This window comes from Ctenocephalides felis, unplaced genomic scaffold (assembly GCF_003426905.1).
Source record: "Ctenocephalides felis isolate EL2017-DRISC unplaced genomic scaffold, ASM342690v1 CF-g0.4_SCAFFOLD_00845, whole genome shotgun sequence".
NCBI classification, from domain to species: Eukaryota; Metazoa; Arthropoda; class Insecta; order Siphonaptera; family Pulicidae; genus Ctenocephalides; species Ctenocephalides felis.
In genome coordinates this window covers 70,360,866-70,380,733 of record NW_020536999.1, presented here as the reverse complement: position 1 = coordinate 70,380,733, position 19,868 = coordinate 70,360,866, and the positions used below count along the sequence as shown (strand labels likewise).

General features: G+C 29.5%; 2 protein-coding genes across 3 annotated transcripts; one reads left to right on the top strand and one right to left on the bottom strand.

Moving 5' to 3' along the window:
• Positions 1 to 2,281: 2,281 nt before the first annotated feature.
• LOC113363390 (telomere length and silencing protein 1 homolog) lies at positions 2,282 to 10,713 on the bottom strand. 2 transcript variants are annotated; one of them, XM_026605886.1, is made up of 6 exons: positions 10,493 to 10,713; positions 10,309 to 10,423; positions 8,004 to 8,158; positions 5,789 to 5,941; positions 5,125 to 5,321; positions 2,282 to 2,850 (listed from the first exon to the last, which is right to left on the bottom strand). In XM_026605886.1, exons 1-6 carry the CDS (start codon positions 10,606 to 10,608, stop codon positions 2,720 to 2,722), a joined length of 867 nt encoding a protein of 288 aa, XP_026461671.1. In that variant the 5' UTR covers positions 10,609 to 10,713; the 3' UTR covers positions 2,282 to 2,719. The 2 variants fall into 2 exon arrangements, with proteins under 2 accessions (XP_026461671.1, XP_026461672.1); XM_026605887.1 differs by having other exon boundaries at positions 10,505 to 10,713.
• Positions 10,714 to 14,256: 3,543 nt separating this feature from the next.
• Positions 14,257 to 15,904, top strand: LOC113363368 (decapping and exoribonuclease protein-like). Its single transcript, XM_026605860.1, has 2 exons — positions 14,257 to 14,392; positions 14,476 to 15,904. The coding sequence occupies exon 2, from the start codon at positions 14,488 to 14,490 to the stop codon at positions 15,586 to 15,588; it is 1,101 nt and encodes a 366-aa protein (XP_026461645.1). The 5' UTR covers positions 14,257 to 14,392; positions 14,476 to 14,487; the 3' UTR covers positions 15,589 to 15,904.
• Positions 15,905 to 19,868: the final 3,964 nt, after the last annotated feature.

The window sequence follows — 19,868 nt, the reverse complement described above, 5'->3', positions numbered from 1 at the left end:
TGTAAAAATGTTTATCCACGTTTTAGCCCACGAACCTGAATCAATTCTTTAGAAAATTAAAAATCGTTTGAAAAATATTGGTTGGGCAGCGTGCTGATTAGCCTTTGGTAAAGATCGGCCATGCCGTTTTCTTGTATTTAACTGTTAAAAACAAAAACTTGATTTTATTGAAAGATTTCTTGTCGATACATATCATGGTCTTATAGAGCATAATATCTATCGTCGGCTCTACAAGAAGTTGAAAAGTCTGAAAAAATAACCAGAGTTTTTTCGACGTTTGAGACAGTCCAGAGTTGGACTTTTGAACGGCTAGATCGGTTTAAGGGAGTATTCTAGTGTAGAATTTGAAAAAATCGAATTTTTTTTGGTTTAATATTTTCAAAGTTTAACTATCTAAGAAGATAATTACGTGAAGAATTTTGAAAATTTTAATTATTTTCGGAGATATAGGCATTTTACTGACCAGGTCTCCAAACTGGTTTGGCAGAGTTTAATCGGACAAATGGCATTAGAAAGTCATTAGACCAATTTATGACAGTTTATCAAATAAATTATTAATTCGATGTTTAGGTTCAAAAACTCAGAACAATAATGAGTCTCTAAACTCGTTGCTTTGGATTTTCGCGCCGAAACTCCGAAATAGCAACATTTATTGCTGTTTTCATATTCAATGAAGGTTTCTTTCCGATTTTAAAAATGATAACCCTTATGGTATTGCAAATTGGGCCGGAAACTCATTCATTTGCTGTAAGATAAGACGGCTCAAAGAAGGTTAGAACTGCTCGATTGGAAGGGAGACATTCAGAAAATAGTTTTTTTAAAGTAGAAGAAGGTTCTATGCATAAAGCAGGAATGACAGATTAAACAAAAAAAGTATAACATATCATTTTATGACTTTGGCAGCAAAAAACTTCACGCTAAACATTAAATGCGTTTTTTTCAGAACAGACTTTTTCAGTACTGTTGACACGATTTCTCGAGTTCTACTCGACCGATTCACTTGAAACGTTTAGAGAGTCTTGTTTATAGACATATCTGTAGCCCGAACTAGTATCATACCCAAATTCCAATTTTTACTATTATTGAAAAATTAGAGAAACTCAAAAAAACGTAAAAAAGGCACTTTTTTCAAACAGTAGTCAATTTGTAATTTTTTTTTACTCATCGCTAGTTCGGGCGATTGCGACATCATTGTAGATTAATAATCTTTTTATTTCTTTTGTTTCGGATGGCTAGGTGGGCTAAAATCATGTCAAGCCTGAGGTGACAATTTTTTGAGACTTCCCCCCCCCCCCTTCATTAGCTTTTTCAGAACGCCAAAATTTTAAATATGAAAATTGTCACGGCGCTTCATGAAGGATTAATTCTGATCTGTTTTTATAAATTTTGTGATAATTTTCTATGAAATAAAATGTTATTCGTTTTCTAATCAAACTTATTCTTCGATGGTGCCAGTGATGCCACATTGATATTTGTATTAATGTGTAATGTTTAAATATTGAAGAAATATTGAAGCTATGTTTATTTTTGTAATTTTGTTAAGGTGAATATTATAATAATCTTTAAAACTTACCAACGTACCATGTGTATAAATTAACTGTGAAATTATAATAGGATTTCATAATAGAACTAACTGTAAGTGGCATGTTAATAAGAATTGAAATTTTGCTAATTAGATTAAACTTTCAACTTGTTTATTTCGAAAATGAAGTCTGTTTCTATACTTGCCTCATTTTTCAAATAATATCATCTCACTAATAAACAATAATGAAATAAATTTAAACTAAATAAAAAATGAAATAATCACTTTAAATTATTTATACTTGTGAAAGTGTATATAAAACAAGAGGGTAATTCGTAGTAAGATCTTGCATCTTCAGTTTCATCAAATGGTTTATGAAAATTTGAAATCAGTGTAGTGTTTTTTGTAAAAATTTTGATTATATGTCAAATTTTAGATTGCATATGCAACCACATACACAAACTTTTTCCACTTTAGGTGTCAAACAATTCAAAGTTAGCTGACCGCAAGAAAACATAAAACATGAAATTATCAAATTAGATTTTCTGAAAAATAAATAAACTTCTCCTTCGGGGAATTAAACATTTATTTTATTTAAAAGCTACAATGACAAAATGTATATATAAAATCTATTTCATACAAAGTATTTATTTACACATTCATTTACTTATATTAAATTTTAAATATCATTTATAATTACATATTTATCAACCTAATCACACACATACATATATATACATATAGGTAAATGGGTATAAACAGAGTGAGGAATTTATATGCATATTCTCATTTTAAAATCACCGTTTGGATTTACAATTTGAGAATCATATCGCATCTAAAAGATTTATTCAAATCGACCAATCAATTTTATATCCAATCGATCAATAGACATTGACACTAATAATAATTTATCAATATATTTATAACAGTGTAAATTTTATTGCGTCTTAACACGTGGCATGGAGCAAATAGACTGTCTCATAAATGATGGAGTAGGTATATATGTGGAAGTACTCCTTGACTTGTAAAAAATAATCGTGAATGGATTTAAAAAGTTTTAATGTTAAAGTTTTAATGTTGTGTACGTTTTTGGTTAAATTATCTGTATAAATATTAAAAAGCTTTAGTTGTTAAAAACATTTTGCCATAAAAATATAAATGTATATACAAATATATGTGCGTGTATACGTATTATGCTCAATATCGTCTAAACTGCTTCTTAAACTTCTCAAAATGAAAATCGTCCGATGCCTTGCTATTTGGATTCTGCGTATCTTCCTTAGATTCATTTTGTTTACGTTTCTTTTTGTCTGGCTCATCAATTTTAACTGAAATGTTTAAAAAATATATAGGTAAATTTGTATAAAAATCAGTAAAAACATTTAAGAATATAGATTCAGATAAGAAGTTTAAGAACATTTGATTATATTTCAATTATACAATTTTGTTTGTGATTTAGTTGCATTTCAAATATTTCCCTTAATAAAGTATATTCCGTGGCAAATACGTATAATTGCCACCAGCAACAACCATGAAAGTGGATACTTAATTCTTGTTCGCTATGTAACAGCTACTACATCACATGTATGCATTATTTATTTATAGCTTATATAATTGTTGTATAAAAATTTTATTATTAGTTCTGGAAATTAGTTAAACAGTAACAATATTTAAAACTTATTAAATTAAAACTCAAATTAAAAAAAATAAACTTAAAATGAAAGTCACAATTCAACCAACAAACGTAAATAATCTTTCAATATAACAATAAGTCTTTCAAATTAACAATGCCAACTAGCTTAAATCAGGTTTGATTGGGAATTTTGTATGTTTTAGAAGCTTTAAGTTAATATACTATTGCAAATTTCTTTTAAAGCCTTTTCCAGGGTTTTGGGTGAAAATTTAAATGAAGCCAGCGTTCTTTAAAACATGAAAAGAATCATTTAAAGTTTTAATAGTTTTTAATAAACTGTATTATACTATTAGAAAGCTACTGCATCAAAAAGTAGCATCGGCAACGTATTTCCGAGTAATTGCAATTCATATTAAGTTAATAGCTTATGCATGTATGTTCGTTTTATTAATATGCAGGTTATATAATGTTTATATTCAATTCCAAAAAATCACTGCAAAGTCGGATCAAAACTACCGAGTTTACAGGAATGTCCCTAGATCTCTGCGTGAATCCGTTCCCTATAAGAACCGTGCGATATACGGGGTTTACCTGTATTTTTATTCAATTTATATAACTGAAATGTAAATGTAGAAACAAATGATTCTGTCATTACTACGATATTCTAGGCATTAGAACAATGCAAATAAAAGTGGAAAAAATCGTGAACCATCTTACGAAAGAGTGGTCATTTCAAACTCAATTATTAAGGCTAAAAATTGAAAAAAAAACATATACCGTAATTACGTTACAGTATTCTGTAGTCATTACCAAACATATGAATGCCAGAAACACCGAGGTTTAAAAACGAATTTTAAAATTCACTCTAGTGAATAGGCTATATATAGTCTGAAAATTAGATAAAAATGGCTGTAAATAATAACTGTCTATAGTGAAAATTGGTGTCCATCAGTATCAGTACTGTGTATCATCTAAGTTTCTGAATGAGGACCACAAACTGATACAAATTGGTTTTCAATTGCAGAAATATTGAAATGGCTGATATAGAACAAAATACATACAAAATGAAAATATATACTGAAGACAATTGATATGAACAACACAAAGTTGGATCAAATATTTAAAAATACTAAATATTGACAGAAAAGCATCTTTCACGCCTTAATTCCACTAGACTAGTTCCAGTTTTTTTTAAACTTTTGAATATGTTAGTTCTACTTTAAATGAAATTGTAGCCAATACAAGTAATTTTTATAGGCTTTCGAATGGTGCTGATTAAAAAGTAGTCCAAACACAATTCAAAAATAAATTATTTCACTATCATGCACTAACAAATAAAATACTATCATTATAAGTAATGCAGTCCAAACCAATATGAATAGAACCTCGTTATTTTTTACTCGATATCGTTTACAGTTACTCCAAAAAATAAATTTAAAAAAAGATACTAGCACTTTCACATAAATTCATTAATTTTTCGACCAAATGTTGAGCAAGAAAATCGGTATTTCGGATTTTTTTTTTAAAAAAAACCTATAAATCGTTGAAATACTAGAATTAAGCCGATTCTGTATGAAAAAGCTCTCATACCCTTCATTAATATTGTTAGTTTTTGTATTAATTTAATTATTATTTTCAATTCAAATTTAAATTTAGTAATTTTGTAATTTTACTTGTATATTACTGAACTCTTAATAAAAATATTTATTAAAATTACTCAATATTCAGAAGTGTTTCTATATTTCTAAAAAATTCTATGAATATTTTAAGTAGCATCAAAGTCACTTGCGCGTTTACTCTTTAACCTGAAAATGTAACAACAAAACCGTTACGATTTTCGCAGCGAATCAAGCCGTTACATTTTAACTTCCATGTTGTGGTATACTGACTAATTTATTAAGACTCTTTTTTAAAACGTTTTATATGATAATTTAATTATTTAATAATGATATTATGTATTGTCACTTACATCTATTATGTTGAACAAAATTAACAGCCATATTCGTTGGAACAAACTGCGATGGAATATCCTTTTTATTCCTCTGCTCCCATAAAAGTTTTAATTTAGCTTCCTCTGTTGCTTCTATATTTTTTATCTTTGCTTCAATTCCCAAATCAACTTCTGGTATGCCACTCAACATTTGATTAGACAACATTTCTTCTGATCTAAATATAATAATTACATTGAATCAATAATAATAATTTCTAATATACTTAAATCAATACAAATTCTATAAGCAATGTTAGAAATTTCACTACTCGTTTTGCGTCATTACTATTTTTCACTGTACGTGGTTTGAATTTCGAATCGCGCCTTGTAAAATTTGCTAATGGAGAAGTGGTCATTCAATAAAAATATAAAAAACAAGTAGTTTTAATGTGTCCCAGCTATATATTCATCTGCTAGAAAAGTATATTTTATATTTAAAATATAGTCTATTCAGCAAACAATGGAATGCCCTTTTATAACCTTTTCGCATTTGGTATGCAAGTTATAAAACCAAATATAATTTTTAAAAAATTCAGAATCAGAATTTTCGTAGCTTTGAAACCTATATTCGATCCTGACAAGGTTTGCTAATTGAAATAATAATTCAATTGTTTCATTTTTCGTAGTGGTATAGATGTATTACCTTTGTGTTGTAGATTGTCTTAAATAATCTGGTACTGCTAAAAGAGCAGCTTCTTCGGGTGTTCGATATTTATTTGGCTCTTCTGAATTACAATCGTCATTGCCACTTTTCTTTGCAAGTCCTTTTCGATGTGACAGTTGCTCTTCAATATACCTAAAAAATGTATTAAATAATTATATCAAATAAATTAAATAGTAATTAGATATTATCTCTGAAGGTTCAAGATTATTTCTTCACAATATCGATATTGTTAAAAATCAATCAGTTTTTTTTGGCAAATTGTAATTATGTGTAGGGAAAGTACCCACAAAATAAAATGAAGTTTTGTTTAAATCAATAAATCTTTGTTTAAAAAAAATATCTTTATAAAATCTTGTAATAGCATTATTAAGCATTTGTTTCTTTAACAAAATAACTCGTTTGAAATAATTCTCATACTATTAAAGTCATGACAAATTAAAATGATTAAATAAAACGATCATAAATTAATGTGCAGTGAACGATAAAGATTTGATGAATGAAACTAAAATAAAAGCTTTGAAAAAATCTAAATATTATTTGCAAATCTTTTTCTCAATTTAAGTTTCGAACGAAAACATTTCAACTTCGTGATCGTCAAGTGCTGTTGACTTTATTATTACATAAACAAGGTTAAATATATGGAAATAGTTTGTACTAAAGTAGTGAATCTGCTAGAATCCATCAAGATGTCTATAATGAAGTGAATTCTAGATGGAATGTAAATTACTTTAATTCTGGTGGAAATGGCGCTCATTAAACCATATGATTTAAAAGAAAAAAAACTCCGTATATGCTTCTTATTTGCATGATGGCTCACTCATTTTACACGCAAAAAACTTGTAACAGCACTCATTTTAAAGCTTATGTTGAGCACTATAAAACCCAATTTCACCGAAATGCATAAAATGTAAAACCTCGACACTAGATGGCTTTAAATACAACAATTAAATATTGAACGAAATAAAAAACGACTTTGCTCTTTCAAATTTTGCTTAATATTTTTCCTAGAACACTTTATGTAACACCGATTTATTAAGATTTTTATTGACATTATTTTGTTCATTACATGATTTTTTTTAAAATGTATATTTTAGGAGATATTTGCAGAAAATCGAAGAAAAACGCCAAAAATATATGAATCTTTAGTGGCCAGTAACTTGAAAAGTATTAGTTTTTTTGAAAAACTATAAAAGACATTTGTTTCTTATAATTAGTTCTTCTTTCGATTTCCGACGTTATTTTGAAAAAATGTAATTACACAATTGAGAAGGGGTGCCGTTTCCCCGGGGGGGGGGGGTGATGGCGCAACCCGAATTGTTTTCACTTTTGAACTTGAGGGTAAGATGAACCTAATTCCAAAATTTCATTCAATTCGGAGCACAGTAAAAAAAATTCAGAGGTTATACCCTTTTTTCCTCTCCGTTTACTGCACTAAAGAGAAAATAATACTCTCTATTTTACACTTAGTTCAATAAAGGCAAAAACGCACATTTTCAGGCGGCTGAATAGTGTTTATGGTCCTGATACTGTAATAGCTAATTATGCGCTTCGTCGCTAATTATGGTTTCGTCGATTCAATTTGGTGACTTCGATGCCAAAGACGCACGCTCACTGGATTGCCCATTTTCAAAAATGTCGACAAAATCATAGAGTCCAACCGTCATGTAAATCGATCAGCACAGAAATGGACGCAAAGCCATGATTGGGATTGGGTGAACGTGGCGGTTATTTTTCTGTTGTGAGCTAATCTTCTATGGTCAATAATTGTACTGTCTGAAATAATTAATTGCCCAGAGGTAGCTAGTTTTGGCCAATAGAAGAAATTGTGTTCTATCAGTACAACGCCTGGCCACGTACATCGATAGGGACTCTCCAGAAGCACATGGAGCTTGATTGGGAAGTTTTTATGCATCCATCTCATAGTTCAGACTTGGCACTAACCGATTATCTGTCCATGGAGAACAGATTTGCTGGTCAAAAATTCACTTCGAGAGAGGTTTGTAAAAATTGATTGTCTCATTTTTTTCCAATAGCGACGTGGGTTTAAACGAGAGAAGCATAGAGACATTACCTTCAAAATTATTGAATAAAACTGTGCATAATTGACTTAAATCGGATTATTCTAAAAGTAGAAAGCCTTGAACTTCATTAAAAAATAATGGATTTCTTTTTACTTCACCTAATATTATCTTACTTCATCATTTCTTCATCTTCGTCACGTTTATTAGTTTCTGCAAAAAATTGTGTTCCGATGCCAGTATTATAAGCATCATCGTCAGACTTTAAATTGCAATTCTTCAAATTTGCCATGTTTACCATTCCTCCTGATTTTATACTAAATGGATCTTTCTGTAATAAAATTTTAGAGCTTTATATATATATATATATATATATATATATATATATATATATATATATATATATATATACATAGCTGGGCATTAACTCGTTAATCCGTTAATCGTTAATTAACGAAGTTAACATTTTGATTAACGGATTAACTTTTAAGTTAACTTTTAAAAATGTTAACGGACACGTTAACTTCCGTTAAAATGCGAGAAGTCCGTTAATCGTTAATCCAATGCCTACTATTTACCGCACGGCACAGCTTTAGCCATAGGCTTAAAAAAGGTAGAAGATGCCTTATGGCAAGAAGCTTCGAAAAATTCGAAGGACAGAGATAGTTTAAGTGGCGGAGGGAGCAATGCGAGTAACAACGATGATGTCGAGAAGGAAGACTTTTTCAATTCTGTCACTCAGTCTATAGAAAAACCAAAGAGCTACAAACTCTTTAAAGAACTAGCTGTAAGTGGAATTCTGTCTTAAGGCAATTAAGGCGTTGTGCCTTAAGGCAAATTGCTGGTACTTTCCGTACCTAAAATTATTATTTTTTTAAAAACGATTAACATTTTTGAAAAAAATTTACTTCGAAAAAATAAGATTTTTGAGAAACTATAAACTATTGGACAAAAAATTAATTTTTTTTGAAAAAAAAAATGTTTTCTTTATTTTGACATATTTTGGAAGATCTGAACTTTTTTTCAAAGCAATTTTACTGCTTTAGGACTGCATAGAGACAAAATATAAAGCGCCGCGTCGCTGTCTAAAGGATAAACATTGGTACGGAACCCATAGGAATGTAAATAAAATTATACTTATTGTTAAAATCTCTATAAAATATCTGATAATTTGATGTGCATATGTCTAATGATCATTTTGACCATTAAATGGCTTTTTTTTTTACTTTTTTCATTAGATCATCGAAACCGCTAGACCTACCTTCATGAAAATTTTATCGATTCTTCATCTTGTCAATACAAGTGAAATGTTTTTTGAATTATTCAAACCGGACGCTCCGTTCTCTTAAAAACTGAGTTACCGTTTTCGGCACCTTTTGCCCCGTATCTTCGGAACGGCTAGACCTGCCTTCTCTAAAAACTAATCAGCACGTCTCCTTATCAATACGAATCGAATGTTTTTTGAATTATTCAAATCGGTTGATCCGTGTTCCCGAAATCGTCGACGAAAATTTGTATCCGCACATACATACACACACACATACACACACACACATACATCCATTTTTTCTAAGGTATGCCAAAATGTTCAGAAACCTCTGAAACGTAAAAATATATAAAAATTTTCATTTTTGATTTTTTTGCGATTACTATAACTTGCCTACGGGAAGTTAATAAGTTTTTTAAGTTCACTAACGCAACGATATAAAAATGTAATTTTACACATATTAACGGATTAACGATTAACGTTAACTTGCGTTAATTCTTCCGAAATGTAACGCTTTGACGTTTAACGAAGTTAACTTTTTTTGTAGCGGATTAACGATTAACGAAGTTAACTATTTGATTAACGGTGCCCAGCTATGTATATATATATATATATATATATATATATATATATATATATATATATATATATATATATATTAGGGTGGTCCTTAAAATGGTCATTTTCGAATTTCCTTGCTCCCCGGAACTCAAATGGTTCCAAAGTGATAAAACACACACATATATATATATATATATATATATATATATTACATATATAAGATATATATAAGATATATATATATATATATATATATATATATATATATATATATATATATCTTATATATAAAATTCTTCTGTAACAGGGTATGAATGGTTAATCCTCGGATTCGAATATTCGGATTTTCATAAATCCTCGTGAAGATTGTTAAGGGAATTTTCTAAAACATGTTGTATTTTATTAGTGTGAAAACCGCTCCAAAATAATGGTCAAGAATCATGGTATTATTTTTATTTGATTCAATAGAGGAAGAGTTAAGTATATGTTAACTGTTATTTTGTAAAAAATAATCAATGGATTTCAAGATAAAATAGTTTTTATAAGAACTCTAAAACTATATACTATACTTCTGCAAACATATGAGAAACGTCTAGCCAAGGATGAAAAAAACTAGCATTGTTAGATTAACTATTTCAGAAAATTTCACATACTGCGGTAACTTCTTCAGCCAAACTAATTTTTTGACCCAAAGCTAAACCAATAACATTAACTCCATTTGGTCTCTTGCGCAGTTTTTGTAGTTCTTTCATTTCTTCCAACTTTGAGCTACAAAAAACAGAACGTTTGTAAAATTCAATTTCATTTAAAATAATAATTACAGTATGAATTATATACTTTATTTCTGACGAATTATCCTCTGTAGACTCTTCGTCTTCTGATGAATCTTTTCGTTTTCGTATAGGTTTTTTTTTCGTTGATTTAAATACGATTGGGGCTTTTTCACTGTCCATGTTTGTGAATAGCAAATAATATTTTATTATTGAAAAGAGCACTCAAATTAGATTGAAGATAAAAAAATATTTAAACAGTTTTAGTAAATGTAATGGAAATTTGCGTTATTAACTATTTTATATTATTTTATATTCAAAGGTTATGACAGATTATGATGTTAATATTTACAAAACAAATGTCATTTTTTCCATTGAACCATAGACATGTCCAGCAGTAGATAGACTTGGGAAACATGCATCCGAGCGTGACTTCAGCGCCCATGCAGCGCCGTAATAAATATGAACTAATTGGGGGTATCAGTGTGTGGTTTTCATGGGTTTTACATGTTTGTTAAAGAAAAAAGATATTAAATAATTGTTATAAATAATAATAAACAAGTTACAGTAATAATGTGAACGCTGAATGTTTATTGAAATTATTAAATTTACTTCAACGTACTTAAAACATAGTTAAGTATAATGATTAATTAAATAAAGAAATGCAGTAAATAATTTTAAGGTTAAGTGCCTCAAAGCTTATGTCATAATCTCGGAATAGTTCTTAATAAAAACAATATAATAATGATAAATAGTATTTTATCAATAGAATAAGTAAATAATAAATTAATTTACTCATTTTTTGGTCAAACTAAAGACTTAGACACTATTATAAAGACATAATTTAGACATTATTATAAAGACAAGACCAAGTTGACAAGTAGGTAGGACTCAATACCTCGACCGATTCACTGCAAATGCGATCATAGGGCTTGGGAACCCACGGTGATCCATCAACACTACAAATATATATTTCGCATTATTTCAGCATTGTATTTATTAAACTGTTTGCAAAATAAACATTTTTACGCTATGTGATAACTTTTATTTTTCTTTTGATCATAAAATTACAATTATTATATAATAAAATGTAATTAATATATAGATAATAGTTATACATAATCAATATACAATATATAAATATGTATTTTTCATTATTTCAGGCTTGTATTAATTACATTGTTTTACAAAACATTTTTTTAGTTAGCATTAAATTTTGATAATACAACAATTAATTGACTTATAATTTTTCTTTTTCTAAACATAACAATTTTACAACTATTCATAATCCAAATTGTATTTTTATAACAATAAGGTTATGATACTTACTTTATTCTTCTAACCGCTGCGATCCACTTTTCCCGTTGATTTTCTTTCCACTTAGCTGTAGAAAATGTATAGAATTTGCAGTCACTTTTTCTGCTGGTATTTCTACAACCCACTACACAACAGACATGGTGGTTCATTTTTAATTATCTTATTTAAATTTGAAATTAATAAATATTTTATGTGTTTTAGTTTAAAATTTTGTTTATAATAGCCCCTTTTAGTGCTCCAAGTTAGCCACTACGAACGCTTCGGTCGATTTGACTTCCCCTTCCATGCCTTCGCACATAGCCATAATACAATATACAATGAAATTGTATAAGGTCTATGGAAACATGGTAAGCTGATTACATAGATAAAAGAAGAGTATTGGCTATGTGCGAAGGCATGGAAGGGGAAGTCAAATCGACCGAAGCGTTCGTAGTGGCTAACTTGAAGCACTAGAAGGGGCTATTATAAACAAAATTTTAAACAAAAACACATAAAATATTTATTTATTTCAAATTTAAATAAGATAATTAAAAATGAGCCACCATATCTGTTGTGTAGTGGGTTGTAGAAATACCAGCAGAAAAAGTGACTGCAAATTCTATACATTTTGTACAGCTAAGTGGAAAGAAAATCAACGGGAAAAGTGGATCGCAGCGGTTAGAAGAATAAAGTAAGTATCATAACCTTATTGTTATAAAAATACAATTTGGAGTATTATGAATAGTTGTAAAATTGTTATGTTTAGCAAAAAGAAAAATTATAAGTCAATAAATTGTTGTATTATCAAAATTTAATGCTTACTAAAAAAATGTTTTATAAAAGAATGTAATTAATACAAGCCTGAAATAATGAAAAATACATATTTATATATTGTATATTGATTATGTATAACTATTATTTATATATTAATTACATTTTATTATATAATAATTGTAATTTTATGATTAAAAGAAAAATAAAAGTTATCACATAGCGAAAAAATGTTTATTTTGCAAACAGTTTAATTAATACAATGCTGAAATAATGCGAAATATATATTTGTAGTGTTGATGGATCACCGTGGGTTCCCAAGCATTTGCAGTGAATCGGTCGAGGTATTGAGTCCTACCTACTTGTCAACAATATTTTCTTCAATAAGTTAATTTCGAAAAGTTAATGTAGTTTTTTTCCTGCAATTTTATTTGATCGGTCTTGTCTTTATAATAATGTCTAAATTATGTCTTTATAATAATGTCTAAGTCTTTAGTTTGATTAAAAAATTGAATAAATTAATTTACTATTTACTTATTCTATTGATAAAATATTATTTATCATTATTATCATATTATTATATTGTTTTTATTAAGAACTATTCCGAGTTTATGACATAAGCTTTGAGGCACTTAACCTTAAAATTATTTACTGCATTTCTTTATTTAATTAATGATTATACTTAACTATGTTTTAAGTACGTTGAAGTAAATTTAATAATTTCAATAAACATTCAGCATTCACATTATTACTGTATCTTGTTTATTATTATTTATAACAATTATTTAATATCTTTTTTCTTTAACAAACATGTAAAACCCATGAAAAACACACACTGATAGCCCCAATCAGTTCATATTTATTACGGCGCTGCATGGGCGCTGCAGTCACGCTCGGAGCGAATATGCATGGGGAGTTATCTCCGAACAAATGTATATTACTGGTACAGTTTAGTAAGAAAAGTCAGTGTTATTTTTGAATCAGTTGACAAAAAGATACAGGACATAAATCATCGACAGAATAGCCTAATCATATTAAACTTTAAGAAAAGAGGCAAGTTCTTTTATTATGTTAGTTATAGGAAATTATCTAAGAAATCAAGTATAAGTTTCTACAAGAAAGACATAATATTTGGAAATCTTCCAGCTGTTTAAAATTGGATTACCACTTCACACGGATCTGAATATACTTAAAAGAAAATGAATTGCTTTAGAATGTCAAATTTTGCACGGGATGATTATTAGTTAATGAGAGTTAAGAATACCAGACGATGTAATGAACTAACACTATAAAGCATTATTCACTAAATTTTACGAAAGTTGATATTAATAAGTAAAAAAAGTGTGAAGTTATTCTAGTAGAATAGGTATTATGTATATTTAAACTGGAAAATTTATATTTCGATTTGATTGTCTATTTATTATAATATAATATTATCTAGTATATGTTTGTTATTATTGTATTATTACAAAACAAATACGATTGTAATACCAAATTTAGTTTCAAATACTCAATTACTAAAATTTATTAATTTTTATTTCAAATTTTGCGCCCTTGATTTGAATGCCAAAAGCAGCGCCCTCAAGTCTGAGCGAAGGACCCTTTAAATATCCCTGCTAAACGTAAAAAATGGGATATGAATACATCCATCTTCTTTCATCTATGTATGGATCTATGCTACTATCCTCATCCTACTGTCAATGTCATATACTTTGAACCATTGATAAATAAGCTTTACACACATGGTTTCATGGTTTCAATTTCAACTTTGTTTAATTGGTTTAATTGTATTTTGTCATCTTGCAATAATTGATTGACTAAACCAGACTAAACCTTTTTTTTATTTTTTTTATTTATATACACAGTGGTTATTAACGTATTCGTATTAACGTATTAAAAAGTAAGTATTCTATGAACATTCTATCAATTAATTTTGCTCTTTACTCTTAGATTTATATATATTTTCTTCATTTTACTTTGTAGCAAAAGGAAAATATGAATGAAGACATATATCCAAGCGATTTTAAAAATTCACAACAAATTTTTCCCAAGTTCTCCAGACCTTCAGTAATAGGTCATTTTAGTGTTGACGCCGACAGAAATGTCGCTCATGACTTGTCTCAACTCAAATTCTTGCACATGCCTGCTTGTATGACAAATATCGGATTCAATTTAAATAATGGCATTAATCAAACAGTTCATAAAGATGAGAAAGCTCACGAAGAAAAACTAGATCATCTATTAAAATTCATTGTTTATAATCGAAAGCAATTATGTAGCCCAGCAGCAACTACGAATTTAATAAATTTTGATATAGTCTGTTTTAGGGGTCTATTGACCAAATTAATGTGTACGCCCTTTGAAAATCGTGAAGGTTGGAATATATTAGCCCAAAACTGGAAAGGAACAACATATCTGTGTGCTTGGGAATCTGAAAAAAGTAAAATGAAACGGCTTAAAGATATCAAGTATCAAAGAAAGTTTATGTCTTGGGGCTATAAATTTGAACAGTTTTTACTAAGTTCAAGTCCCCAAAGAAAACCTGATATTACAATACCTGTAATTGAATCTGAAGAATTTTGTTGTGTATTCAAGAGTAAATTAGATGATTTAAGACTTTTTTATGGAGCTGAAATGGATGGTATAAATACAACTAATTTGTATTTTAATTTCAAAGATTTAGATAAAGCACAATTTGTAGAATTGAAAACAAATAGAATTATTACCACAGAAAACCAAAGTAGAAATTTTAAAAAAATCAAATCAATGAAATGGTGGTGCCAAAGCTTTCTGGTAGGTATAGATGAAATTTTATGTGGCTGCAGAGATGATAATGGAATTTTACTCGAAATAAAGCCTTATAAAGTTAAAGATATTCCTAAAAGTAATGACAACTTTTGGAGTGCAACAGATTGTATGAATTTTTGTAAAGAAGTTCTTTATTTTATGCAAAAAATAGCTCGAACTCATCAAAATCAAACCATATTATTTAGTTGGAACCCTGGAGATAAAATCACATATGAAATAGACAACGACAAAAACTTTTTGCCCACCTGGTATTTAGAAACTATGAGCAAAGAGGATGATATAATTTGACCCTATTATCAAAATTTTAATATTGCAGTATTATAACATATGCGTAACAAGAAATTTGGTTGTTTACGGATTCCAATTTATATGAAATCCAATATCCTTTGTAAATGCCGTCATTATGACCCTTCGCAGTTCTCTTCACTATTATTATTTCTGATAATGTAAACAAACAGAGAATAAATGAAACCAACACTACTCTTTATGTGTGTCAAGATTTAAAAGAGCAAAGTCGTTTTTTATTTCGTTCAAGATTTAATTGTTGTATTTAAAGCCATCTAGTGTCAATGTTTTACATTTTATGCATTTCGGTGAAATTTGGTTTTATAGTGCTCAACATAAGCTTTAAAATGAGTGCTGTTACACGTTTTTTGCGTGTAAAATGAGTGAGCTATCGTGCAAATAAGAAGCATATACGAAGTTTTTTTCTTTTAAATCACTTTCACTGTGGTGGTTCAGTGATGGCTTGGGGTTGTTTTGGATTCAATGGAGTCGGATTGCTTGTCAAAATACATGGAACTTTAAAGAAAGAACAGTATCATAGCATACTTCAGCGCCACGCCATTTCATCTGGTCTTAATTTAATTGGCCAAAAATGTATTTTTCAACAAGATGATGACCCTAAACACACTTCCCGATTCTGTGCCAATTATTTGAAGCAAAAACAAGACGAAAAAATACTTCAAATAATGGAGTGGCCTGTTGTGGGACGAGCTTAAACGCCGCGTGAAAGATTTGCATCCAACCAGCCTTCCTGCCCTGTGGAACAGGAAGAACATACCTGCGCAAACATTGCAAAAAGCAAAGGGTGGTCATATTCAAGAAAATCGACTGCAGTGACATTTTAACATTTTTATTGCTAATTAGTCTATCATTTCTCACAAATTGGTTACAAATCAGTCACTAAATATTAATACTATTTAGAATGTACAAAACTAACTTGAATAAAATTATTTTTATTTGAAAAATATAGTTAAAAACTCAGAAAATGAGATTTTTTTTATGTGTCCGGATACTTTTGGCCTGTACTGTGTATATATATATATATATATATATATATATATATATATATATATAATATATACATATATATATACGAGGTGTGTTCAAAAAGTACCCGGAATTACTAATAATTAAATTTCGCGGGTCTGGAGTGTCTGATTGTCAAAAATTTTTTTTTATTGTGTTGGTATACATGCCCCTAAAGTATGATGAAATTTTCAACTATATTCACTGTTTACTTTGTCTGTGGTAGTCGCTAAGGTTCGACGTGTTTTTCTGAGCTCGGCGATTTTTACAATGGAAGAATTGAAAAGTCAAAGAATTTGTATTAAATTTTGCGTAAAAAATGAAATAAAGTGTTGCAAAGTGCAAAAATTCACCAGATATGGCTCCGTGTGACTTTTTCCTATTCGCAAAGTTGAAGAGACCCATGAAAGGACGGCGGTTTTCCTCGATTGAAGAAAATCGCTGAGAGTGCTCAAGGACATATCAAAAAGTGAATATCAAGGGTGCTTCGAAAATTGGAAAAAACGCTGGCATAAGTGTATTATATCTGGGGGGGACTACTTTGAAGGGGACCACATTAATGTAGACGAATAAATAAATATTTTTTGAAAAAACGAAAATTCCGGGTACTTCAAAAGAGTCAAGAGAAGAAAGAAAGAACTCAAATATATGGAATGGCCTCCTAAGTCGACGGATGAGTTGCTGTGGGACGAGTTGAACAGATAATTTTCTGTCTTAAGTGAAAGAATTCCAACCAACTAATACGAAACAGCTTTGGACGTTTCTACTGAATCACTGGAATGAAATAACGACGGAACCATTGCATAAAAATAGGACAAGACGGTAGCATATAGAACACAAATGATATACGCACTAGAGCTGTGAACCGGAGCCGGCCCCAGCGCGGTTCCGGTTCTGGCACCGGTGCTGGAGCCGTTCCCCAAATTTGGGGCACCGGTAAAATTCCCTAGTTGTAAGCAGCATTTCAAAGCCTAATTTTGTTTAAAAATTAGTCATTTTGAATTGTTAGAGACCAAATTTAGCGTAAGTAGCAATTTGCCTATGTAGGAGTTCTAATACCGTAATATCAATATCAATAATTATTGTTTAAAAAAAACTGAAAAGAAAATTAATAACTTATGTTTTGTTTATTGAAATATCCTCTTACAAACATAAACAATCCATTTTTCATCATTAAGCGATGACCGAATCTTACAAATACAACAAGCAGCCGAAAATGCTTTTTCTCATTCTTCACTTGTCGGCACAATTGTCATTAAGATATAATACATTATTACTCGGTATGGATTAGTACTTGATCAAATCATAATTTGATGTGAAAGATTTCAAGGAATTTGCAAGGAAACGTACGCATAAGAAAGAAATCATCCATTGCCGAGACCAATCTTATCATTGATTTTCAAACTACTTATCACTCTTGATTAGACATAGTGAATTTTCATAATAATAAAATAATAAAAAATATGAATGATTCATAGGAAGATATACAGTATAATTTTTTTATCGTGTCAATTGTATATTATGTTTAAAACCGTGATAACGAATTTTACATGACATGCGCCACATATAAACAATATCGGGTCTCAAGACGTTCAGTATAAACGAATACTTTGTTTTGCCGCCGCTTGTCGATATTGCCGTCGTACTAGGCTCGATATGTGTAAAACATATTGCGTGAGTTCAATTTTTAACATAATTCTAGTAATAGCGAAATACCAGTATTTTTATATCAATACCGATATTGAAAACCGGACAAAAATCCTCCGGGATCCCGGTATTCGGGATTATGGAACACTGGCATTATAAGACCTATATGTGAGTAATCTTGGAACAAATGATACTATGCGTGTTTTTAATTCTTGCCGCCTAACAATAGAGCAGTAAGATTTGAAAGCGTTATATGCCTGAATTTTATTGACTAAAAATTTATATTTGTTTAGAAGTTTATAAAAAATTTATTTAGAAGTTTGTGAAAAATACATATAACCTAATAATGAAAGCGGACTGAATATTATTCGAATTCGAGAATTGCATTGCATTTATGCCAAACAAATATATAACAAAATAGAAATACACAAAAAATTATTACAAACTTATAATTATATTAAGAAATTCAAAGGCTTAAAAAAACTCAAGAACAAAAATAATTCTGCATTCACTATGTAGTATTAATCCGAGGACAAAATTTTTTTCGGGAACGGTCCGGATTTTTCCGGGATCCAGAATTAACTTCCAGTAGGGTAGTTATAGCAATGGGTCAAGAATCGAAAATGAAAATTATTGCATTTCTCGACGTTTTGAAGGTTTCTGAACATTTTCAATTAGTAATGATTGGGAGAAATGGCTATTAGTTTTTGTCAAAGCTGGCCCAGCCATTTCGAAGATACAGAGCTAAATATACAAAAATGGCAGTTTTTGAGAGAAATGAACATCCGATTTGAATGATTCAAAAACTTTCTGCTTGTGTTGATAAAACAATTATTTTTGCAAAAAAAATATTTTAAATATTTTTGATTTTGTGATTCAGTTTATTTAATTCTTATAAATATTATACACTGTTACAGTATTTATAATAATCTATTTGAAAACATTTAATATTTCTCGAACATTTCGTTACGGAACGGAAAGTTCCAGCAATTTTCCTTAAGGCACGATGCCCTACACCACTAGTGAATCCTCAGAATCGGTTCTCAAAAATGACGGTTTTTGACAGCTCTAATTTATACATATATTATATCTTAAAAATATCGTCACATCATCAACTTTGCATAAAAATATAATTTTTTATCCGACCAAAGATGCTAAAACATGCGATGATAATGTTTCGGGTACAACAGGCACGAAAATGAGTTCTTCGGTTCTTTTCCTCGTTGCTGAATTGACAAGACTCTATAGCCTTTTTCGTCGGCCTCATAGGACACCTGGAACTTTTCGTCGTTCTGGTCTTTGTAGGTGTAAGTTCCGTAAACCGTTAAAATTTGATCGGGACCCACAAATTTACCCTCCTCCTTGCGGTTTGACCATCACTGGTTTCGAAACTGTGGGAATAAAAGTAGAGTTTGAGTGAAGTTACACTACGACTTTATGATTTTGGCAAAGTACCCAATTATATTAAATAACTAGTATATACAATCCTATAAGAATAATCATATACATATAATTTAGAAAAACTATATATAGAATAGAAAGAACTCAGAACAACAAAACAAAAACTTATTACTATAAAACAGAAAACTAGATAATGAAATGAAATTGTA

Excerpts from the sequence above, each read along its gene's own strand:
- LOC113363390 (XM_026605886.1), bottom strand. The coding sequence starts at position 10,608 with ATGGACAGTGAAAAAGCCCCAATCGTATTTAAATCAACGAAAAAAAAA. Across the intron at positions 5,942-8,003 it reads GAAGATGAAGAAATGATGAA|GTATATTGAAGAGCAACTGT; the intron begins GTAAGATAATAT and ends TACATTTTTTAG. Across the intron at positions 2,851-5,124 it reads TTTTGTTCAACATAATAGAT|TTAAAATTGATGAGCCAGAC; the intron begins GTAAGTGACAAT and ends TAAACATTTCAG.
- LOC113363368 (XM_026605860.1), top strand. The coding sequence starts at position 14,488 with ATGAATGAAGACATATATCCAAGCGATTTTAAAAATTCACAACAAATT.